At 36.3% G+C, this 26,340-nt stretch overlaps 1 protein-coding gene across 2 annotated transcripts in view; it reads left to right on the top strand.

The window, feature by feature from the left end:
• The window catches only part of BMP5 (bone morphogenetic protein 5), a 113,509-nt gene that overhangs the window by 43,632 nt on the left and 43,537 nt on the right, over nucleotides 1-26,340 (top strand). For both annotated transcript variants that reach the window (XM_026507191.4, XM_026507193.4), the window contains exon 2: nucleotides 14,186-14,378. In XM_026507191.4, coding sequence (XP_026362976.1) covers nucleotides 14,186-14,378 — 193 coding nt within the window. The remainder of the gene's footprint in view (nucleotides 1-14,185; nucleotides 14,379-26,340) is intronic.

The following is a 26,340-nucleotide window of genomic DNA, read 5'->3' as shown; positions in this document are numbered from 1 at the left end:
CTGTCATCCTGAGATCGCCCTTCAAAATCATTCTGGGAATTATCTTTGCTTTTCTTGTGTTAAACCTCCTTTTCCCTGTGGCCCATGCTTTCATTTTCTTTCTGGCTTACTTCTTTGTTTTGGTGGAGCAACTTGCGTAGGAAATTCCTAAGAAGTGCTTTTGGGAATCAGATTTTTCACACCTTCCATGTCTTAAAGTATTCTTATTATACCTTCGTATTTGATGGTTAATTGAGTCTGGAATTCTAGGGTGCAAATAATTTTTCATCATGATTTTGAAGGCATTTGTCCCTTTGTCTTCTAGATTGCACTGTTGTTTTTGAGTAGTTGGCGTCTGTTTTGATTCATGGGTCCCTACGTATGTGATTTGTATTTGTTTCTGGAAGCCCGGGGAATCTTTGTACACAAAGCAGACATTTTCAGTCCTGAAACTATTACACTTTTGATCAGTGAACTGAATTAAATCTTTGATGATTTCCTCCCTTCCCCCCATCTCTCTTTATGGAATCATGACTACTGGGGCCAATTCTGGACTCTTCCTTCTCTTTTTCCTTCTTCTTTTTTTGTTTAGTCTTCCTCTCCTGTTCTGTTTTGTACTCCTTTGACTTTGACTAATTGCTCTCCTTTCTGAAGAATTCTCAACTTAATATTTCAAACTGAGATTAAGTTTAGCTCTATTTACAAGAGATGTTTAGCAATGAATATGCTTGTTTTACAGCGTCTTCTTCTTGTTTCATGAATGCAGTATCTTCTCTTAGCTCTCAAAGGGTATTATGGTAGTTTTTTAGTAGTTTGCTTTTTTATTTTTTTAAGTTCCTTTAAATTCCTCTTTTAAAAAGCTACTTTGTCTCTATATTTGAAGGTAGAGAATTTTCTCAGATATCTAGTGATCTTTTTGTTTCTCTGCTCTTAGTTAATAGTGAGAGATTAAAAAGCTGATAAACTTTTCACGTATGGGTGGAACTTGTCAGTATCATTTTCTCTTTAAGATATTCTTGCTTTGCCATTTTGTGGAGACTTAGTCCTTCTTCTGGAATGGTCAGATTTCAATGAGAGGACTCTTTCATTCTCTTGTCTTCAAGGTACAAGCCTGGCTTTCAAACCTTATGGGAACCAAATATGGGAAAGAGGCCTGGGATACTGCATTCAGTATGCATAAGTTGGTCTAGTTTTTCTGTTTTCAGTATACTACCACACCCTCACTGTGTCTGCTGATGACACCATTTCCTCTCTCCAGAAAATTTCCAAACTGAGACTCAGAGGGGAAAAAACAGTCACTGAGCAGCACTCATGTCGAGAGTAACCTAAGAGTTCACCTCCTTCTTAAACATCTAGCACTCAGGTAGCCTTATTTTAACCCCAAACTCATCATACTCATTTCTGGAGGTACTAGATATTATCAGTTCCTGACCTTTTTGAGTAATATGTGGTTTAAATAAGGTTGGTCCTTAGCTTTCCCTATTGCTGAATTTGGTTCTTTATGTAACAGTACATATGGGTTATTTGGATGGATTATTAAATAATATGATGAACACGTCAAACTTTCAGCAACAAAAAATATTAGGAAACAGGCCATCTGATAATTGTTATAAAATTGGATTGGAGACTCAGGAAGTTGTTAAATTTGAATCTAAAATGAGACAGTCTGACTTGGATCTCAGAAGACTTATTGTTCCTTCCAGGTGTGCATCTTAAGAAACTTGGAGGATTTGTATAGTTTGAACTCAAAACCAGATACTGCTCAGTGATGAATTTTGCTCTGAGTTTTGTGGTTGACCCAAAATCCCAATACAAAGGAAAAGCCCTGGAGTGTGAAACCAGATCAACCAAAATATGAGACTGTTCATATGAATACCCTGTGACCTGAGACCACTAAGGATCCCTTGACTCTAATTACTGTGTGGTCTCATTCAATAAATGTGGGAAGACCGTATGATTTCGTTATTGATTTTGGCACCTGTTACATCTTTATTAAATCTAACACATGTTCTGAAGTAGGCCTCCAATTATAGAAAACATCTTTTAATACAATGTATAGATTCATCTAACACCATTTTAATAATGTGCTATAAAGAAATGTTAAGCAAGTCATGTACTATCTGTAAACATACAAATTGATGGAACAAACTTTTACTTTCAAGGAGAATGTTAGAAAAACATACCAAATAAAGCAGTTATAATATTTTTTTAGTAACTAACAAAAACAAAACGTATTTTCGAAGGGAGCAACTATTTTCAATAATTTAGGGAAAAGATAAAAAAATTATGAACATGTTACCAAAGACTTGGCTATATATTTTATATATATATAAAATAATATATATATATATAATATATAATTATATATATGGAAGAGTGATATTCTTAAGCATTTCTATATAAATGGAGAAAAATCAATGAGAATATATGAATTATATTTGAAAACTGCATAATTATTACCTTCTATAACACATGATTAATTCTGGAAATTATTTGCAATATAATTTTATTAATAACCATAAAATGAGAGCAATGTTATTTATTTTCCAATTACCTTTTCCTCCTTCCCCAAGAATCATATGTCCATTTAAGAATCATAGAGAGTCTATTAGTCATGTATTTTTTAAGTTTAATATAGCTAGTGGAAACAGAAAATAAATATATGACATTAAGATTCTAAGTTATCATTGTTTATTTGAATTCCTTTCAAAGAAGAAGGGAAAAAAGGAATATATCATTAGGAATAATACTATCTTGTAATATGGGCAGGGTTCATTTAAGAATAAATGTTTGAAGGATTCCACTTTTGGCTAAGTTGGAATAACAGGGTCTACATACTCTCCCTCCTGAAACAACCAACCAACCAAAAAGAGAACCAGAAGCTGACATATATTCCTATATTCATTCATTCCACATGTACATTAAACACATACCGTGTGCCAGAGATTGAGGTAGGAGCTGAGTGTACAGCAATGAGCCAAGCAAAAGCATTGCTGTTGTCAAGCTCAAAATCTAGTGGGGGAGACAGACAGCAAATAAACACTTCTTAGAAAACGAACACAGGCCACCAAAGGCTACTTATGGTCCTTGCCAAGCAGACAGATCGGCTGCCCTTATATTAGTTATAATAGAATATATGTGTAATATATTCTTAGATATCATTCTATTCCTCTTCTTAAAAACCTATAAAACTATGTCATTATGTCTCTAATAACTCTGTATGTCATTAAATACAATCACATTTTTCTGTGACCTCCTTCCAGCTACCAAAGTTCACTGATGCAACACATTTGGTGGAAGTAATTCATAGTTTGCTTTTGTTCCAAAATGACAGACTGAACTGCAGATTGAACTTGAATGAACTCTATAAAAGGTATCGTACCAATTTAATATTTAAAGCACTAAATTTGAGAAAGACATTTATATGTTCAGCTACAAAAAGTCTCATGTCCTACATACTATGCAAACTCTGCTTTACCCTTCTTCATTTTACCCCCATAGAGAAATTCCGAACAAATTTATTCTCATTTTTCTTTCTTCCCGTTAAATAGAATTATCTTTTGCTGGATTCAAGGTTTCTAAAACTCTCCAAAGAAGCACTGAATACATTCAAAATGTGATATGAAAAAAATCTTTATTACACAAATAAAAACATGCAAACCCTGACTATTGGTACACTTAGGGTGAGTGCCTTCAGTCTGACATCATCTGTACAATGACATCAAAATTACCTCTTAATTATAACCACAGGAAGTGAGAACAGATTTCAGGCTTGGGGAAGGGCTGTTGAAGGGATAATAGACTTTTGATGTCTGTCTTGTCACAGTAGCACAATAGCTAATTCCTGTGACTCCTGACCTTTTAGTGTCTCCTAACCAAGTATTGGCATTAATCTACTGCTTATCTGTCACCCACCACATTGTATAGTTCCAGACTCTGTTTTCAATTATCAGTCGTTAGAGAAGGCACTGAGCAATTTCAGAGGAAAACTCACAAAACCTTTGACCTGTTTTTGTCAGATAACCACAAATATTCACTGTAGATAAACGATCATTGCACTGTATTCAAGATGTAAAGAAAGGTTCTTTGCCATATACCGACTTACTGTAACCTCTATCACCTTCAGGTGGTTAGAAATGGGCTGTTTTATTTTACTGATGGAACAGAAGAATTCACGAGGTCATTCAGGGAAATCTGGTGAGATTAGAATGGTTGACCTCTAGCTGCCAGGCAATCCATAAAACCCACAGATTTTTCTACTAAAGAAAACATGAGAACTAAATATTTACCAAGAGGTGATTATCAGACAGCTGTGCTTTTATGTTGACTTCTTACAGGCAAACACAAACTTTTCTCAAATATTTGTACACAGTGTGATTGCAATCCATTATTTATATACTAAATATACTCACTCATCATTAAATAATCATTTCTTATTACACAAAGTGAATTAGTCAGGTATTCTGTATTTACTTTAAGCTAATTTCTCAAGTTTAATATTAATATTCAACCCACAGAAGATGAACATTTGTTTTAAATTCCAACTTATAATTTCTTGTATAAAATACGTATGATAAAAACAATAACAAAATATTTTCTGTGCTTTATGATGCATTGTTGTCCTCAAGGGTAAAAATAACTAAGTGACTCTCAGACTCCCTTAAAGAGATGTGTCAGAACCAGTAAATTGGATTAGATTGATAGGTAATACGTAAACGTCAAAGTTTGTGCAACTGTGTTTCTACCTTGCACATGTGAAATATCCAAGCAGGGTATCAAGTAAATACAATTATTTTCTATCCACTCTTGTAAAAATCTAACTCTAGCCTGAAGGTTTTTAACTCCACTATAATGAATTAAAAAGAACAATAATATTAATCCCTTTTATTGATATACCTATATTCCAGATAAACAAAGTGACAGTTTGATGATCAAAATGGCTATGTTTGAGGACAGGTAGCAATTTTCTATAATTAAACTTTTATCGACCATCTCCCATATAAAAAGTCCTGTTTGGGGTTTATGCAGGAATATAAAGATAAGAAACAAAACAAGAAGAAAACATGGATATTTTTCTAAAGTGTCTTACCCATAGGGCGGCATAATAATTACGATGCAAGTGGAAAGTGATTAATAGGGTAGCTACTGCTTTTCGGAACTTGCTGTGTTCCAGGCACGTATACTAGGACTCTCTCAAATACCATTTAACCTCTACAACACACTGGAGTGGGCCTTTTATCTTCAACCTTCATTTTAAAGATGGGTAGATAAAGACATAGGGATGTCAAATTGCTTTCCTAATATCACTCTCTTTGATAAGTTAGGTAAATAAGATTGAATTAAAGTTTTTCTTCACATCCAGCACTCTTACTTATGTCATGTCCATTATCTAAAGGGAGGTACAGAGAAAGTGCTATGGGGTCGCCAGCAGGAGAAATTCACGTGGACAGAAATTTTCAAAGTAGTGTTTGTGGCACTGGAACTGGAGATTTTTTTTTTTTTTAAGATTTTATTTATTTGTTTGAGAGTAAGAGAACACTAACAGGGGAGCGGCAGAGGGAGAAGCAGGCTCCCCAGTGAGCAGAGAGCCTGACAAGGATGCAGGGCTCAATCCCAGGACCCTGGGATCATGACCTGAGCCGAAGGCAGATGCTTAACCGACTGAGCCACCCAGGCATCCCTGGAACTGGAGATGTTAAGTAGAGGTAGGATTTGGAGTTCTGAAAATGGGGAAAGCATCTTGGTTAGAGGACAGGGTGAGGAAAAACATCAAGTCAAGAAAGGGAGGGGATTATTAGGGAATCATTAATTCATCCAGCTTTCTTTCAAAATTGAGTGTTGACTATATACTTGCCTGTGATATTGATTACAAAAATATAAGTTCCTTTCTTTAATTATTAGAATACATAATGCACCAATGGGATGCGAAGAGTGGAAAACATTGATCTGTTCCCAGGAAACTCTTACTGTTTCTGATTCCACTGCTGACCTTCCAGACTTCATATTGTGCAATGACAATGAACTATTTTTTTATTCGCAACTTCGGCCATAGCCTGTAAATCTCTTTCCATCGATATGAACGCTTTACCCGATGAAACTTCTTTAAGACCAAGCTCAAAATGATCTCCTCCTGCAGCCTCCTATATATAATGTGTTGTTCCTTCCTTTTTAAATTCTGCCTCTTATTACACATATCCCTGGTAGCCTCAACACAATTGTATCACAATCGTACTTCTCCGCGTCTTTCTTTCTCATCCTGAGCTCCCACCTCTTTTCTTTGTATATCTCCTTAGCTTCTAGAATTTGGCCCAGAGCAGTTATCCAATAAATATTTTGGGATTGAATAAATGGAAAAGGAGCATAGTAGCTATTTTTAGGATAATCAAGATGAATAGATGTGGAAGATGAGAAAAAGAAAAGCAGCTGTCTGACAGCCAGGAGATGGACTGCATCCAATAAGGGAGATGGAAAAAAAAAATTGAAATATATTAATTTTATCAAATAAAAAATTACTTAACTTACTGTTATTATTGTTTATTATAATGAAATATATCCATTTTCATGCCAATGCTTAATCTGTAAAGTTGTTATCATTATAGTAATCTAAGTAACTACTGAGGGCTGAGAGCTGGGCTCATCCAGTCTGAGGGCAAGTAAAACATGGCATCATCTTCATCCCAGTTCCAAGCTCTCTTCGTACAAGACTGAATTCTTTGTGTTCCTAAGTCGCTTATATTTGTTAAAGCAAAATAACATTTAGATATTGGGCCATTAATTAAATTTTGTAAATTTCAAAATTACATGTATTTGAAATTGATTCAGGACACCAATTTGTTTAGCCATTTCGTTAAAATATTTAAAGTATTTAACCGTCTCACCTTCCTTTTGAGATTTCCTTCTCTCTAAAGCTGAATTCAGGAAGCATTTATGAGTACAAGTAAAAGTACTTTAACTACAGAACATTCGAAAGCCAATTGAGATCGTTCTTTGAAACAATACATTCAGGGGGACAGTTTCCCTCCTTCAGGTCAAACATTACTGTGGTGTTAAGAGGCTCTTAGGGTTTCTGGAATCTGGAGTTTACCACACTCCCTGGAATGGTTATCCATTCAAAGGAGCATTGCGTGTGCACTCACCAATCAATGAATAGGCCTTTATAGGACCAGTTTATGTTTCTCCCAGGACCAGTCTGTGAAGGATGTCTTGTGAAGTGATACATCTTGGTAGTCACATGTTATCTTTGCTTTTTTCCCCTCTTCTTCTTTAAAATGCAACACAGATAAGTAATAATTCTATGAGTAATCGCTTAATGATTTTTTGCACTCAGCAGCAAACAATGATCTGTACTCTTTCAACAGCTGGCTGGGCTCCTGGGAGAACGCTATCTTCGCCTCGCAGCTACTGATTCTATTTGTGTCTTCCGAGTTATAGCCCTTGTGTGGGAGATTAAGACTGATTGCCCTTGAAAGCATCTCCTGAAGACTGTGGATAAATCACTACGTAGATAAAACCGCAATCTTCTGTCAATTAATCCTACTCTTCAGATATGGTAGACATGAAAATCTTTAATCGGGACATTTCTATCCCATTTCTATTAATGATAAAGACATTCAGAGAGGTGTCTGTTTGGGAGAGAGAGGGACTGCAATCAGTCATTAACTTCTGTTAAGTTATACCTCGGCAATAAAAGGTTCCAGTGTCTGACTTTAAACACGAGAAGCTTAATCTTTGCGAAACGTTGGCAATTTAGAGCATTTAGAATGTAGTTGGGTGCTTCTGTTTCTTTTAACTGTCTGTTTCTTTTTACTGTCAGCCCGTTAATTGTGGAATGTGAATCTTTTGATTGGTGTTTTACCTCTTGGATGCTTTGATGTTGCGCCTTTTTAAAGGCAAATAATAATAATTAATAAATTCTCTGGTTCTGCCGGCACACGTGAGCTTTCTTTAGCTCCAGGTAGTTCACATAGATGCAAATGTTTGGAATAGACAAAAAACCGGCTTCCTGGAAGCGAATATTCACCACCATCATTATGATTGTGTTTTGAGTGGTAAACTGTATACATTTTGCTGAATTTTTGGTGGTTTATTTTCTCTGAGTTTGTGTGTGTATAAATATATATATATATATATATATATATATATATATATGCAGGAAAGCAACTGTTTTTAATTTTTGCAGAGAGCGCTATTGGCAACCGTCATCTCAGATAAGTAAACAATCCTATGTTGATGGATTTATTTAAACTTTATGGTGATATTCATTGGCTTACACCTATCGATCTTCAAAACAATCCTGTCTCCTAATGACAGTGGGAGAAGAGTGTGTGGCATTCGTGTATTACTGCATATATGGTCGTTGGCAAAATATAGTCTATGAACCTTGTTAGATATGCAAGCAGATATGAAAATAAGAGTCTGGGCAGGCCACTGTGTTCTCTTTTTAAATGCAATTTTCATAGGTGAATTGATTGATACAGATGTGTGTTTTAAATCTAGGTATGTGTGTTCCCAAACTCTCTTTTCCACTTCATAGCACAGAAATGACGTCTGTGGTATGGGATAAAGGATGGTCTTCAATGGAGAAAAGTGTCAACCTCCTGACCTCAGTATGTTTTAACATGTGTCATTCTATCCCCTTGACAAATCTGGATCTGCTTTCAATGAGCTATGCCTCCTACCTTCATTTTTGTTTCTTTGTTTGCTTTTTGTTTACCCAGTGATTAAGAGAGTCTTTTCTTCCACCCAGTAGGAATGTAATTATGATTTTATGGAGTCTTACATATTTTAATCTGTCAATACAGATTTTATTAGAAATGATAATAAAGATGATTGAAGAATCTCATGGTATTTAGTTGATTTAACATTCTAATTAAAGAGTGAATTGAAAGGACCAAATATTTAATGCAATATGAATTAAAAAACAAAAATCGTGCATATTTTTCGGATTATTTTCTTGTTTATTTGTTTATCTTTTAAGCTTTCCAAGCCATTTATAGCTGCAGTGGGTTATAGTACACTGTCATACGTGGTGAAACAAGGCTTAATATGTACCTAAATTGTCGAATGTAAACACGGCAGGGATATCTCCTGTAAAAAATCTTACATTTAAGGAATATAAAGCATGTCCATACGTTCTTTTTCATAGGTTTTGGGAGGGTAGTTTTGGTGGGCTGGTGGAGAAAAGGTTGGAATATGGAAAGATCCAGCTGGTCAGTTACAATTATTTTAAAATATGGTTGTAGTAAAAGGATGACCTTGCATACTAATACAGATGTTACATAATATTAATTCATATTATGAATATAATCACTTGTTTATTCATAAAAATTTCCTTGGATAAGAAATGGCATCAATATTAAATAAGTGACTATAACATGACATTTGCTAAGATAAAGATTGGAGGGACTGAATTCTAGAAGAATGAGCAGAGTCCAGAAAGCATGGCATCGTCTACAGGGTAGCAGCATCAGAGAGGAGAATGAAAGCATGGAAAGATCAGCTTTGCTGAGTGATAATGAGATAAAACAAAACCACATCCAGGAAAAACAAACAAACACAGTGTTGTGTTGTTGAGGGCTTGGGAATTGAATTTTTTTTTTTTTAAGATTTTATTTATTTGACAGAGAGAGAGGGCACACACACAAGCAGGGGGAGCAGCAGAGGCAGAGGGAGAAGCAGGCTTCCCGCTGAGCAGGGAGCCTGATGCAGGGCTCCTTCCCAAGACCCTGGGATCATGACCTGAGCCCAAGGCAGATGCTTAAGTGACTGAACCACCCGGGCACCCCAGGAATTGAATTCTTGACCGTGGAATGAAATTTGTTCTCTCCCGATTATTCATAGTGGGTTTTGGGCAAGTTATAGAAACTTAGAGAAATAAATAAGGTATGAGGATTAAACGAATTATGTGCCAAACAAATGAGAGTTAAAGAAATTATCATGCCTCTCCTCAACAGGTAATGCAGCAGGATGATACTTAGTGAAGAGATAAGAGTGAGATTCTCATCCATTCATACAGTCTTTCGTTCAGTATTTATTAGAAGACTTCTTTGGATCAAGCATTGTTTGTGTTAGATGCTAACTGACCATTGTTGATCAAGCCCTTGATTCTCTAGCCTATTCTCCACCTTTTTGCGTACTTCGGAGAAACATCGTATAAATATACTAGCTATGAACTAGTTTCTAAGTACAGAACTGTAGGATGTATTTACGTAGGTGGTACGGACATTGAGCAAAGATTTATAATGAGCTTTAGAAGACAGACCTCTGTTACCGCCTAGCTGTCATCACCCAATTTCTTATTCTTAAATGAGGGGTATTAGTATTTGACACCTCCCTAACCTTGCTCTTGGAGGTAACTGAGATTACCTTGTGAATATTTGTGAGCGTCGTTAGGAGTGCAAGGTTGTATAAATATAAATTTCATTCCATTATTCACTCCAACATGTCCCATGGAATTTACTAGTGCAATTATAATTCAAAGCAGTAGGATATAGGAATTTGAGTAACTAGACAAATCTGCACTGCAACTTTATTTTGTGTGGTATATTTAATATAAAATTTTATTAAACTCTTTGAAAATTTGCCCCCTTAAGGGGTTAGGTTAAATAGCCTGGATTAGAAAACTGAAATTTTATAATAACAGCTGAAATTCTAGCTTTCCACTTTATTATACTAACATCTCACAGGGGATTCCAGAACAGTAGATGACTTTACATAATATGAATTCAATACTTATTTGCATCACGCAGGTGCATGCTTTAGATTGGCTCCTAACAAACTCATGTCTCAGGCCTTATTTTGAGGACTATAGGTTTTCTTTTTTTGGTCTAAGTTTCAAATATAAAATGGATTGTTAATGAAAAATTGTATGATGCTTGTTATTTAGAATTTTACATATGGACTTTCAGAATAGAAAAATACATTTTTGTTTTTTGGGTTTTTTTTTATTATGTTCAGTTAGCCACTGTATAGTGCATCATTAGTTTTTGATGTAGTGTTCAATGATTCATTAGTTGCATATAACACCCAGTGCTCATCACAATACGTGTCCTCCTTAATACCCATCACCCTGTTACCCCCTCCCCCACCTCCTTTGAAACCCCCAGTCTATTTCCTGGGGTCTATAGTCTCTCATGGTTCATCTCTGTCTCTGATTTCTCCCCTTCAGATTACCCTTCCTTCCCCTATGGTCCTCTGTGCTATTCCTTTTGTTCCACATATGAGTGAAGCCATATGATAATTGTCACTCTCTGCTTGACTTACTTCACTTAGCATAATCCCCTCCAGTTCCATCCATGTGGATGCAAATGGTGGGTATTCATCCTTTCCGATGGCTGAATAATATTCCATTATATATATGGACCACATCTTCTTTATCCATTTGTCTGTTGAAGGGTATCTTGGCTCTTGCAGTTTGGCTATTGTGGACATTGCTGCTATGAACATTGGGGTTCATGTGGCCCTTCTTTTCACTACATCTGTATCTTTGGGGTAAATACCTAGTAGTGCAGTTGCTGGGTCATAGGGTAGCTCTATTTTTAACATCTTGAGGAACCTCCATACTGTTTCCAGAATGGCTGTACCAGCTTGCATTCCCACCAGCAGTGTAAGAGGGTTTCCCTTTCTCCACATCCTCGCCAACATTTGTTGTTTCCTGTTTTGTTAATTTTTGCCATTCTAACTGGCGTGAATGGCTGGTTGGTGCATTTATCATAAAATACGGAGCTCTTCAAGCAGAGTCTGGAACAGTACAACCTAGTCAAACACATGAACGTTTCTGCAGCAAAGCAATAAATATTTATATAAAGTGGGATAAATAGAGACTTTAAGTTGCCTCAAATCTACTAATTTCCAGTTCTTCTGCCAAATTAACTTGAAGCCAAACATTCAGTTTTCAGAGCTTTGTCGATTTTGGACTTGTGTATCTGAGATTTCAGATTTCATAGCTTGGTGGCCTCAAATGCTTGATTCAAATTCTTGGGTATTTATTCTCTCTGCCTCCTCAGTTATTTCATCTTCAATGTGAGGATAATAGTGGAACCTACCTCACTGGTTGTTACAAAGTATAATATGTTAATATTAATACAGTGCTTAGAATAGTACCAGGATATGATGAGTGCTATTTACATACTGTTTTATAATATCATCTACTTCATTTAAATTGGGATCAGAAAAGAACAGGTTTGCAGTGAATTAAGTTTAGTTCCCTGTAAACAAAAGTTATGGCAAGTTTTAACATGGCAAGTTTTAAGGCCTTTTCATTATTAGATATCCAGTTTGTAGGCATTTTCTACCTTTATGCTTTCCCTCTCACACGGCTGAGCGGGGAGAACGGGCAAACAGAGTCACAGGAAATGTGTTCATACCAGTCTATGCTATTGCCAGTAGAAGTGTAGTCAGAAAAGTGGTTTAAATTATTGACCACAATAGCATCCTAAAAATGAAATTACCTTATTATTTAGGGAAAAGTTGATGAATGATCTCCCCAGGAGTAGACCTCTCTTAGGACCAAGATAGTGATAATAAAAAAAAAAAAAAAAATATATATATATATATATATATATATATATATATATATATATATATATATATATATATATGAGTCAGATGAGGTGGTGTCAGCGTGAGCCAGGCAGTCCAAGAGCACCATCCTTGCCAAGCTCCACAGGACAGAAATGCCCCCAGGTGTAGCTTATATTCTTCTTTGCTGGCTTAGGTATGGGAGATAGAAGTGGAGATGAGCTCCTCGCTCTCCTAAACCACCTCCTACTTCTGGGGAAAACAAACCAAAGATTGTTTTGAAGGATGAAGGCAGGGAATTACGCATTCCTCTGTCCTGAGCTTCCTCACAGACATGGAACCCATCTGGCCATGGAACACAGAGTTCTGGTAACCTTGGCTTCCACAGTCATTCCTGGATGGTCATGACCCTCTTCTCTCCTCCTATCTTGCTTCTTCCTCTAGTTTAGGACCCCAAGTTTCAGATATTTATAGCAGAGTTGACATGATTTCAATGAACCACCTCAAGATATTTTCATATCTTCATGCAACTCTTTCAACTTGTGAATTCATTTATACAATTTATACATTTTTTATCTTCTTGTAACAAAATTTTGGCAATGAAACACATCACTGGAAACATGCACAAGTGTTATTATAGGATGCAATTATGAGATGCCTTGTGCACAGTGCTTTGCAGTGAGATCCTGTCCTACAGTATCCTAGATAACTGAGAATTTAAGAAAGCTACCATTACTGAGAAACATAACTCCATCAAATGATAGTGCATTACTAGAAACGAGTCCTTTGAATAGGTAATTCCTTAAGAAGGTGTTTGGTGTCCAGTGGATAAAGACTGTATGAAATAAAATTCTATTTTACAAAGCCAAGTTATATAATAATATGCCTGACACTTACTGTCCTGAATTCTTTAACATTCCATAATGTTCCCAAGAGGAAAAGTTTTCTGACTTCATTTAGCAGGAAGGTTGTTGAAGGGGGAAAATATGTTTCCCTCTCTATTTTGAGTAAGAACAGACAGAGGTCTTTGGAAGGCTTTATGCTGCACCATGGGTAGGGAGATTGTACTAAACAATCTGTATGAAGTAATAAAAGTGTTATTATTTTTTTAATAAAAGAACATTTCATTTCTAAAAGGAGAAAAAAATTCTTTTGGGGAAGGCATTTTTGAAGTAATCTTTCTTGTGAACATGAATTTGTTTTATTTACTTGACCTTTATAATGTCATAAACATTATCGTTCTTATGTGCCTGCATTTTCTCAGTCCTTCCTATTTTCCTCCCTCAGGTGCACTAAATCTCATCATTGGCTTCACCTGGAACGCTGGGGGTTTCCATAACGTATTCCTATTCCTGTATGGACCCTTCTGTGTTCTGGTACCTGATACATACTAGTAATCATTTTACAACCTTTGCTTTTTAAAACATTTTTGGATAGCCCTTCTATTTAAGATCCAGGAATTTGTATGAAACCACAGAGGTTATATTGCTTTTGAACTAAAGGTTGCTGGTTTGTGGAATTTCCTTCCACTGGAAACGTGTATGGGTCTGTGGTTCTAGTGTTTTCCCAGTTTTATAATATCCTACTTGTTTGTTTTCATTTTCAAAGCTGGAGAATTTACCATTAATTTCCATATTTTATAAAGGACTAACTTTTTTCCTTCCTTCCTTTTTTTTTTCTTCTTCAGTTGAAAGAGACAAGGATTTTTCTCACCAGCGAAGGCATTACAAAGAATTCCGGTTTGATCTGACTCAAATTCCTCATGGGGAAGCAGTGACAGCAGCTGAATTCCGAATATACAAGGACCAGAGCAATAGCCGATTTGAAAATGAAACAATTAAGATTAGCATATATCAGATCATCAAGGAATACACAAATAGGTAATGACTTTATATCTAACTTACGATGCAAACAAAGGTTAATTGTGGTAAAATCCATTGCTAACTCGTGTGATCAAATCATGTTTTCTTTGGATGTAATGACATTGAAAGCCAGGTATAGACCCATTGAAAGTAAGAGTAATTGATCTGAAAAGTGCCTTCCTAGCTTTCCCTCCCTCCTGACACCAATCTGTATACTAGATGGTCTCATGCTCCCAGGCCACTTGTCTCGTTTTGTAAATGAGAAAACTTCCATTTTAGTACACATGCATAAAATCAATAATTAAAATGATTTAAATAACTTAGTGTTTTGTAAGTTAGAGAAGAGCAGCTTTATTTCTCCCTGGCATAAACGTAAATTGCGTGTGTGCTGTTATGTGTATTTTGATATAAGGCATTACATTTGCAACAGGTTCTGACTATTAACCTGTATGTCTTCTGTCTGTAAAATGCTTAATTCAAAATGGTGCTAAAATGGACAGATAACCTGAAATACTAAATATATTATCAGTTGATAATTACTGCAATGAACCTTCAAATAGAAGAGTTGAAAAGAAAACTTGGTGGAATTCTCTGACCTTTCCCCCAGTGAAGTCTCTTGGGTAACACCTCTATAGGTGATATGCCACCTTTGTTGGACAGCTCTTCTGTTGTTGTTTTTTAAACTCTTAGTTGATATGTCATGTTGAGATGAAATCTGTCTCCAGTAGCTTCCATTCATTAGATCTAGATCTTCCCTTTGGTGAAATGGTATGTCTTTCTTTGATGAGACAGATATTTAAAGACAGCTATCTTGTCCCCTCCAAGGCTCCTCCCTCACCTTGCTGACTATTTCCAGTCTTTGACATTTAGATTTGTCTTGGTTCTCAAGAGTATCAGAGTTCCCAGTGGGTGCTCAACAGGACAATAGCCCCTCATAATACTCAATGAAGAAAAAAGAATAAAAATCTTCTGAGGTCAAATGCATGTGAAAATCCCACCTGTTAGACCATTCTCTAGGAGAGTCACAATGCACATCAGAATATTAAAGTCTTAGAAAGGCTTTAGAGAAAAGAAACCTAGTCTTCCTCAAAATTATTTGACTACGAAATCTTTTCCTTTGGGTGTGTAATACTTAATACCTGTGAAATACTGTTTCAGCCGGACGTACTTTAATAAGTGCTCATCTTATTTTAAGAGCAGTAATTCCAAGGCAGAAAAATCTGTGTTCCTTTCTCAGCTCAAACATTTCCCAGCTATTTGTCTATGGGTGGATTTTTGTTTGTTTGTTTAAATCTCAATCCATTGGTTTCATTCATACTAAGTTTTTGGGTTTTGTTTGTTTTTGTCAGAGACAGAGCCTGGCATATTACATTATTTTTTTAATACTAAATAATGATGGTGTCTTTTAAAATTAAGTGATGAGGGGGGTGCCTGGGTAGCTCAGTCTGTTGAGCGTCTGCCTTCAGGTCCTGGGATCGAGCCCTAGGTAGTCAGGTTCTGAGCAAGGAGTCTGCTACTCCCTCTCCTTCTGCCCCTCCCCCTGCTCGTGCTCTCTCAAATAGATAAAATTAAAAAAAATAAGATTACGTGATGAGAATTAAAAATTATACTCCAAATATTAGTTAATTATATTGCCATAACTAACCAATATTTTAATTATAATTTTTTGTTTGTTTCCACACTTGGACTGTGAGTTCCTTAAAGAAAGGATAGTGTCTTAAATAATTTTTTTAATCCTCAGCACTAATTTGCTTGATAGAAATTAAAATTTTGAAATTATTATTACCCAAGATTGGAATAATACTCCATTAATATATCTTAAAATACTTGAATTATCTCCATTTTTAGTCATTCACAATATTTTTCATACAGAATTTGTAGTTGGTTATTTCATATCCCAAGTGTTTTTTACAGGAACCATTGGTACACCAGGTCTTTATCCTCTGGGGTATACTTACTGATTGTTTGAGTCTAAATACAGACTTTACATTGATCACAATTTAAAATCCTAACTTTTATTTAAGTCTGTTGTTGTATATGCTCCGGACATTTTTAAATGTTATCCACTAAACTAGCCATCTGTTTCACTTTCTTTCACCTCTATTCTCTAAGTATGGGAACTGCATAATTAAGACATAATAAACATGATGAAAATAAAGGACTGCTAGAAAAGACTATTGATAATAATTTATAGACTCATTCCTGGTGAACCCATGCTGATTTTTATGAATAATACACTTGGGATATTTATGGGTGTTGATGCTTAGCTTATCAGATTTCACAGTTTTGAGAATTTCAATTTCTTCAGAAAATGGGACATTTGTGTCTCTTGAAGCTTTGCTATTTCTCTAATTATACCCGATTTGAAAAATATTACTCTCAGTGTTTCTACAACTACATCTGCATGTTTTTTCAGTACTCCTGAGTATAATTTGGCTAAGTCTTTGCTTATTTTAACATGGGTTTAGATCTATTCTAAGATCTAAGATTTCCTAATATCCTTAATATTTTCCCTAAATCTTTGAGAAATGATTTCTAAAATCAAAAATACATGTACATATTTGATTGATACTCTGTTGGCTTGCCATTCTGAACTCTAGGATGGTATAGATTGCATAAGTTGCTATCCAATTTATGAATAGTATTTATAAAAGTTCAATTCAGTAAATTCCATATCAATTCAATTCTCTTAAATTGACATTCTTGAAATCTATCACGTATGGTTGCTGACTCATCCTGTAGGTTTATGCTATACTTATTCCTTTCTGTGGGTTTTGTTTTTGCTAATGTGTATAGGCTTTTTTCCCAGTTTTTCAATCTCTGAAACATGCAAACTCATGCATCTATACCCTACATTTCAATTTTATATACTATTGATCAGCTGAGAGAATCTCTGGCAGAATGCTTTCCTTGTCTTCGAAATAGGCATTCATCCATTACTAGAGGTTCATTAATCTGTAGTGTAAGAAGCAGCCCTGTCTTTGTCTATACATCCAGGATTCACTTTTTGCACTCCACTTTTTGTTCCAAAGAAGTATATAAATATACTTAAGGGATGGACAACATAGAAACAGTACATGTGCCTCTTAGAATATTTCAGGTTTCTTTGTAGGATTTCAGCCACCATAGAAAATAGTGATGTATAGCGATAACAGCATGGACTTGGAATTTCCCTGTGGGGAAATTGCTGTATATCTTAGGATTTCAGTTTACAAGTATGAAACGAATGAAAGGAATAATAAGTATTTCAGAACAATAAAAGTATTTCAGATGATTTGGGAAGACCTGGTGCTTATCACTGTACAAAGACCATAGTTGATACTTTATAAATATATTGGTCAAAATATACTCATATAGCTCAGTAGAGGCATCTATTTTGCTAGGGTTTAGAGGATTGTATGCATAGGGGAACCAAAAGTAGGTGGTTGTTATAGTAACAATAGCTACCATTTACTGATACCTATTTTTATATAAAGATAAAGTAAGTAGTATGAGGCCAGATGCCTTTACTTAATAAAAAATCACCTGATCTTTGATTCATAAAAAAGGAATTGGTACATCTTTAAGTTTAGTAATGAAATGAGTATCACCCAACTTAATAGCAGCACCATGGAAGCTGTCTCTGAACTTGTCCCTGAAAGCAAATGTCAAATAAATAATCAAACTCTTCCTTGAAATACAGTTGAAGAGTGATGGAGATGGGAGGCTAGTGTTTTATGAATTATACAGAAACATCAGAGATGCCGACAAATTGGACAAAGATTCACATATAAATGTTTATTACAGTATTATTATTTGCAATCACATAAATTGAGGACATTTCAGTGTTAAACAGAAGATAAAAAATCACACTTTATTTTATGGAAAATGGAGATACTATATATAACAAGTAGAAATTGTGTTTTAAAAATATTTGATAACACCTGAAGGTTCTCAGACTATAACATTAATTGACTGAAGTATGAGGCATAATTATACTAATTTTAAATAAATTCATGTGGAAAACAGATCGGAAGGAAGCACTAAGTGTTTATTGCAGGCTTGTGGGTTTGAAATTTTAATTCTTACCCCTTTGTGTACTTCCTAAATTTTTGTAGCCAACATTATTTTTATAATCAGAAACAAGTGTAATTATAGTTGAGACAGAGACAATAATGAAACAACTTCATGCTACATGTTTACAAAATAGCCTTCCCAACTTCTCGAGGTAGAGGCGGGCAAGAAACTAAACAAAACACTAGCATTTAGAATAAGTGGCTCTTATTTTTAATTAAGACATAAAAGGCATTTTTCCCCCACAGAAAATGAAGATAGATAAATAAATATATCTCTTTTCTTTCCTTTACACTATGAGAAGTTATTCTGCCAACTGGGAGCCTTCACTTTAATTCTCTGAAAGTGAGGAGGAAGAGATTAAAAATACTTCATTTATATATCATGTAACCACAGTTAAAACAAAAAGAATTTCAATTTTAAAAAGTACTTTTGAATTGGGTGTTATAGGTAAATGATGAATCACTAAATTCTACTCCTGAAACCAATATTACACTATATGTTAACTAGCTACAATCTAAATAAAAACTAAAAAAAAAAAGGTGCTTTTGAAATCCAATTATGATTATATTTTGTTTAGTATTGATTATCTATGGCTTCATGTATTTCTTAAATCAAGAACTAAAGTGGAAGTAGGAAAAGAAACTAGCACTTCTGGCCATTTTCAAAGCTAGGATCACCTCTTGAAATTTCTTTGTAAAACTCTGTCTTCAGACTTGTGGGTCTTATTTTACTGAGTGTTTTGAATTAAACTCAGAAACAATTGAAATGTCAGTGCAGACTGTGTGCTTTAATACAGTGCATTCAACAATGTGTGTGTATATGTATACACATATTTCAATACATAAAGCTCACTTTCCCCTACGTTATTATTGAGGAGAGCTGTGGTGGGGATTCTAACTCAGACTGGTGTTTTATAGATATGTTTTATATTCAAGACATTGTCTAATCTATTAACCATCTAGTATATGAATTTTTTGACAGTGTTAGGCAATGAAAAATTTTTAAAAGACCCATTATGTCATGTCTATCACACATATTTATCTTCGCAAGACTTAAAAGTCTTAAAATAATATGTTCTAGTTCCACCATCTCCCTCCTCCCCCGTTTATTCCTACTCATATTTAAATGTGTGCAATTTAAAGGAGTGTTCTGATATTTATCCAGATTTTTATTTTTCTTGGTAAAAAGTTAACACACTTTGCATCATTTCACTTATTTAATCTTTTCATATGAGGCTGACAGCCCCAAATTCTATATAGAAGGCATTGCTCTTCAGTCACACCTCGTATATCTGGCATTATTGGGAAATGAGGTTTCCACATGATTGAATTTTCCAGATAATTCAGCTGAGGTCGGCATGCTTTTGCTGAGCGCCTACCATGTAGCAAGCACAAGGGACATAAGGCCGAGTAAATAAAATCTCAAAAGCTCATAGCCCGAGGGCTAGGGGCTGTGGTGGGCCTGCCGCACACAGACTTTAATAACTATAATACAATGTGCTAAGCGCTATGATGTAAGTATGCACTAAGTGTTGTGGAAACACAAATGCAGGGGAAATTAATTCTTCATGTGGGAAGGTGAGGGACCTTCAGGGAAGCCACCGAGAGGTGTGCACCCTTGAGCTGGGCCTTTCAAGATGAGGAATTTCCTACAGCCAGAGGCAGAGAGATACTGAGAGGGAGGAGAGGAGAGAGAGGAGAGAGAGAGAGAGAGAGAGAGAAACAGAGAGAGGGGTGTGTCTTAGAAGAAATATTCCTGGGTATTAAAATGTTTAAATGTACAAAGAATTAAATATTATAGGTAAAACTATCAATGCCAATATTACTATTACTAAGAATAGCAGCCAGCACTTACCCATTTAATGGGCGCTCACCATGTGTCTGGCACTGTGCTGAGTGCTGTACTTGAATTAATTTTCCACATATATACACACACATATGCACATGTATATGCATGTATGTGCACATGTATATGCACATGTACATGTATGTACAAATATATGTATAAATGTGCTATGCAGAATTCAACCTTTTCCTAACGTTCTGCAATGAATATAAATTTTTGTACTCCATTGTAAAAACATTTGAAGCTAGCCTGCTCGATGTCATTAGCCACCTTCACTACTTAGATATATTTAGTTAAGCTGTCATCATTCCAGTTCACAGTCAGCTTCATATTTACATCATCTCCCCCGTCCTGCTTTGCTAAGATTTGTGATTCTTCTGCGGACATACTTCAGAATGTACATTGACAACTTCCACTCAGGAAGATTTCCTGGGCTCTTGAGAGCAGTATAGCAGAGCAGGGCGCTCGTGGTGGACTCCGTTTTCTCTGTGCAGGATAGCACGCGAGCCTAGCTTGGGTCTCTTCAGAGTTCAGGGATTCGTGCTGAATCCTGAGAACCTAGTGGTTCTCAACTAGGGCATTTGGTCCCCAGGGAACATTTCGCAATGTCTGGAGACGTTTTTGACTGTCGCAGTTGGTGAGGGTGGGAGGATGGAGTGCTAGTGGAGTCTAGGGGGTAGAAATGCTGGGGTAGTGGGAGATGCGATCAAACCTTGTACAATGGACAGGACAGCTCCTCCACGCAATAAAGAATGACCTTCATGTCCATAATGCTGAGGTTGAGAAATCCTGGTCCATTTAACATTTAAGTTATAAATTTAAAAATGGGTATAAAGTGCCGGTCAGTCAATTTTTCTTTGACTGATTTCCTATTTTGGGTCCTAAGAGTCATAGCACAGAAGAGCTTTTCAACTCCTAAGAGCTCTGGGTGCATGGCTCATTGATTAGGAAGGATTAAAAGTGGTTGGACTATCTGTGTAATAGTCTTACTTCTTTGTTTCTCGTTGAATGAGGGGGCCTCCTGTGTGTATTTATATCCAGTAGCACATGTTTAGACTCTCTGCAGGGGAAAAATGGGGGATGATGTAATGCCAGGAAACCTGTAAAACATTAACAATATCTTGGCAATTAAAAAAAAAAACTCTGCAGAGAGAAAACTGAATTTTCATAGTGAGAATTCAACTTGTTTTTCTATTTTCCCATGCTTGTCATTCAATTTCGTCTAATATTATTATTTTACCAATTTGCATCTTTACCCTTGATATGTAAATACAGCATTGAATTAGGTATTCTGAAAATTGATGCTCCGTGAGTTCATAGAATTTTATTATTTTACATTTGTTTTGGTTGAAAAAAATCAGTTGAAAATATCAGTCAGCTAACAGAGTCAAAGTCAAACACTTTCAAGCTAATGCTGCTCCTGAGAGAAACTTTTGACAAAAATTCCAGAGAATATAATTTATTAATTTGTTGTCCCTTGTTAATGTGTTCCATACTAGAGTTGAACATTAGGTTCCATAAATTGTGTTGTGGTATTAACGTCAAATGCCCAGAGAAAGATATATGCTCATTCCTTGGGTGGCCATCATTACCATTTTATTAGACTCGATAAGCTATTCAAAGGCAGAGGGTGATGGAAGGAGGTAAAATACTTATAATAGTAGAAATTTTGGAAAGACTGGAGAAGTCCTGTGGTCTGTAAAGTACATGTCTTATGGAAATAGAGTAATGCCACTTTTCCTCCAAAGTTTATTGGTGTATCTTCCAGACAATTTCTGAATGCTTTTCGTGACCAGGTTTAGTGCTTGGTGGTTAGATTATAGAATGATTACACTCTTGGTTAACTATTTTTTCCTGCTCCCTATTATATAACATATAATGTATGTATATACACACACACACATGCATAAATAAATATAACTGAAACCATAACGATCTGAAGAAGATTTCTCTTTCATTATCCCCTATTGTTGATTATATAAATAATTTTACTTCTTTTTGATAAAGTTTTCAACTTAATTTTTTCCCTCTAACTGACTTAGGGACAAAGATTCATTTACGGATTACAGATGTATCAATAAGTGTTACTAAAGTTAAAGAGAATGAATGAATACCTATATCCAAAATTTATAAGTACAGGTTATTAAAGAACTTCTGCTGTAATAATTGCATAAATAACTTCTGATCCTAATTATGCCATCAAGCATAATACATACAACTTTTTTTTTTAAAGATTTTTTATTTATTTATTCGACAGAGATAGAGACAGCCAGCGAGAGAGGGAACACAGCAGGGGGAGTGGGAGAGGAAGAAGCAGGCTCATAGCGGAGGAGCCTGATGTGGGGCTCGATCCCATAACGCCGGGATCACGCCCTGAGCCAAAGGCAGACGCTTAACCGCTGTGCCACCCAGGCGCCCCTACAACTTCTTATATACGTACTTACATGCAATAAATGTGTTTTGGTAAGAAAATAGCAATTGTAAAAAGAAAAATAGCAACGTAACTACTGTACATTAACTATACTGGAATTAAAATAAAAAACTTTAAAAAAAGTAATAGGAATGCATTTTATAACCAGTGCTGAAAATAACAACCACCTTGCCAGTCACCACACAGAGGAATACATTGGGATGTCAACACCGGCACATTTGCAAATTTGGACAAATCTCTAAGCATAGGTTACATGACTTTCAAAGCTGGGAAAATCTATGTGGTTGTCATGCATTGTGAAGGAGTATTTCTTAGTTAAAAGATAGATGATGGGGCGGAACTATAAGTTTAATAAAATAGAAAATGCAGAAGAAAAAAAAATAGCAATGTAGTTTGCATAACATTTTTTTCATTTATGTATCCTTTCATCCCTGCAATATATTTTTGAGGTAGATATTATTTTAATCTTAAGAAAAAACAAGTTCAGAAAGATAACTTAAAGGGCATAATTATTCTAAGCAAAGCCAATGTGTAGCAAGTCATTGTTGAAATTAAGCAGATACCAATTCCACCTACAACAGTGACTTTTTGCTTTATAAAGGTAGACTTATAATGAAGATCATTATAATTTTGCTTTAAATCCTCTCACTTTCTTATATTTATTCACCCCTCAACTCCTGCAATTTGATTCTCATAATTCCATTCTACTGATCGTCCACCAATGTCATCCACCAACAGCCTCCTTGTTACCAAATCTTATGGACACTTTTTCATTCTTTGATACTGCCTCCCACCTCCTACTTAATATGTGAAATAGTCCAACTAGAGAACTGTATTAGTTTGCAAAAGCTGCTGTAATTTACCAAAATTTGAACGGCTTAATACAACAGAAATTTGTTTTCTAACAGTTTTGGAGGCCAGAAGTCCAAAGTCGAGCTTCTGCTAGGGCCACATTCCTTCCAAAACCTCTAAGAGAATATCCTTTCCTGGAAGCCCCAGATATTCCCTGGCTTGTGTCAACATAATTTTCATCTCTGCTTTTGCCTTCATACAGCTATCTTCCTTCCGAATCTGTCTATCTATGTCTCTTATAAGGAGAGCATCCATACTGGATTGGCCCCACCCTAATGACCAAATCTCAACTTGATTACACTGTAAAAGACCCTATTTTCAAATAAGATCACATTTATAGGTGCCCGGGATTAAGATTTCAACATATCATTTTGAAGGACACAATTCAATGCATACCAGGGAGTATGTCAGTTAGTGTTAGATAAGAGAAATAGAAGCATATGAGTGATAAGGAATAAAGGACTTATTACAGTGATTTGTCTGTCTGCCATTGCGGGACCTGGTTAAAGAGTTCATGTAAGACCGTTGCTTCTGCTTCTGGTGATGGGTCTGAAGTTTGGAGCACAGGCGACTGGGAAGGGAAATGGGTGTGGAGTAGGAGAGCATGAGGAGAACTAACACCTGGGAGGATAGGCTGGAACTTCAAGGACATATTGGAAACCATTCTACTTCTCAGCAAGTCCCAACTTCAATGATGTGAGTGACCGACGGGGTAAGCTGGTGAACTTCCCCATGATCTCCACATGCCCCTTGCTTAGGGTGTGGAGAAGGGGAAGGCGAAGACCTGGCAGGAGGAACTGTGGGCCAGGATTTGGAGAAACTGCTGTAATGGAGATCCAGTAGAAGCTGGAAGAGCAGCTGACCCAGCTGTTCCCCCACAATAAGGTGGGCGGGGAGATCAGCAGGAATGCGTGTGAGCAGAAGGAAAACCTGGCACTTTACCGATCTTCCAAGCATAAACTTGGCTGCTGCTTCACTTCAGCTCCTGCACAAATTTCTTGTATGGCTAACCTTAACACAGAACCAAGCAGGGAAGAGAATTCTGGGAGTTTGGGTTTCAGTTTAGCTGATTTGACAAAGTATAAAGCCACAGCAGTCCATCTTTGTCAAACTGACACTAGCACATACATTTTATAACCATTCATACTTTCCAAAAAATATAATAGGAAAACCATTCTCCGATTTTTTATCCATCTTTGGATGTTGTTCTTTCCTTTTCTAGCTGGGTCATATTGCCCCTTTGATATCCTGTCCCTTCAATATGAAATATGAGGTTAGCTTCCATCAAAGCTACTTATACGAGGTGGTAGGCAGATGGGGAAGTGAAAAAAAGAATTGGTTCATAGGGGTACAAATACATTAATATCAAAATAAGAAAGTAACACTCATAACTTACAACCCTCACTTCTGTAACTGGTCACATGGTTGTAGCTGGTATTTATAGCTTCCTTCTTCTGCTATGCAGTCCATATCCTTTTTGTTTTCACCAAGCACTACTGCCAGTCATTGGTCTTTACCTGGTGAGGTAAATGAAATATTAATTCTTGAAGCATCTGGGCCATTAGCAGTAATGACTGCTTTGAGCTGTGGTTTCCCCCTGACTTTTATCATAGGACATGGGAGTTCTAAGGTGTGTTCCAGGTGATGTCTTACATTTCGAATAACCTCCTTTCCCATACTGTGGTAGAATCAACCTAGTTTCCTCTTGATACTTAGGATTGATCAACCCGTATACTATAGCAGCCCTTTATCAGCTTGTTGATTCACTAGCCTGAGGAGCCCAAAGTGACCGTGTGGATGTCTCCATTTCTAACTACATGGAATCACTGCTAAGGGTAGTAATGGTAATGGTACTAATGGTACTAATGGTACCATTCTACTATTGGGAACTAAGAGCTCTGGACCAACAGAGCCCAACATTTTGGGGCCAAGCAGCACAAATTTTGTTAGTTGGATCAGGAAGAGTGAGTAGAGGAGCCAGTCCTGTTTCCACCCCTTGATTCCTAGACTCATGAGAGAGGACGAGAGAGAGAGAGTCCTATACTGGTTGCTGATATAGAGCATATAAAGCTTCCTGAGGATATTAGTCCATTTGCACAAGATACTGACAACCAACTGGTGGCATAACTGAGTCCTGAAAGAGGCCTTTCCCCTGTCCTATCAGGCCATCTGCTGCAGGGTGATGGGTAACATGGTGAGACAGAAGAATTTCCATGAGCACGAGTCCATTCTGCATTTCATTTGCTGTTAAATGAGCTTTTTGATCAGAAGCAGCATTAAAATTCCATGATAGAAATAAGGCATCCTATAATTTCATGGATAGTGATTTTGGCAGAAACCTTAGGGGCAGAGAAGGAAAATTCATATCCATATAGTACCTATTCCAGTGAGAACAAGTACTGCCCTTCTATGATGTAAGTGGCTCGGAATAATTGACCAAATACAAAGGAGCTGTCTAATCCCTCTGGGGAATGATATCATAAAGATTCATTATAGGGATTTGACACTATGCGATGGTGGAAGGTAGTTAAACAGTCCGTGTAAGGCTTTGCTCTGCCTTTGATGCTGGGCTTAAGGTGTTCAGAGAAGACTGGAAGAAAAGGGGTGAGTTGGGGAAAAGAAGGACAACGTAGAACCTGCGAGGATGATCTGGAAGCCATGAGGATAAACTGGAACCTATCTCCAAGCCTCCAATTTCAATGATGCAGATGATTTACTTGCTACCGAATCTTTCCTCATAGATGTGTCCACATGCCTGACCCTGGATTCAGAGAAAGTGAGCAGGAGATTTAGTGG

Source organism: Ursus arctos, unplaced genomic scaffold (assembly GCF_023065955.2).
Source record: "Ursus arctos isolate Adak ecotype North America unplaced genomic scaffold, UrsArc2.0 scaffold_29, whole genome shotgun sequence".
In the NCBI taxonomy this organism is placed as follows: Eukaryota; Metazoa; Chordata; class Mammalia; order Carnivora; family Ursidae; genus Ursus; species Ursus arctos.
The sequence above is the reverse complement of the archived record's forward strand: the minus strand, read 5'-3'. Positions and strand labels throughout refer to the sequence as shown.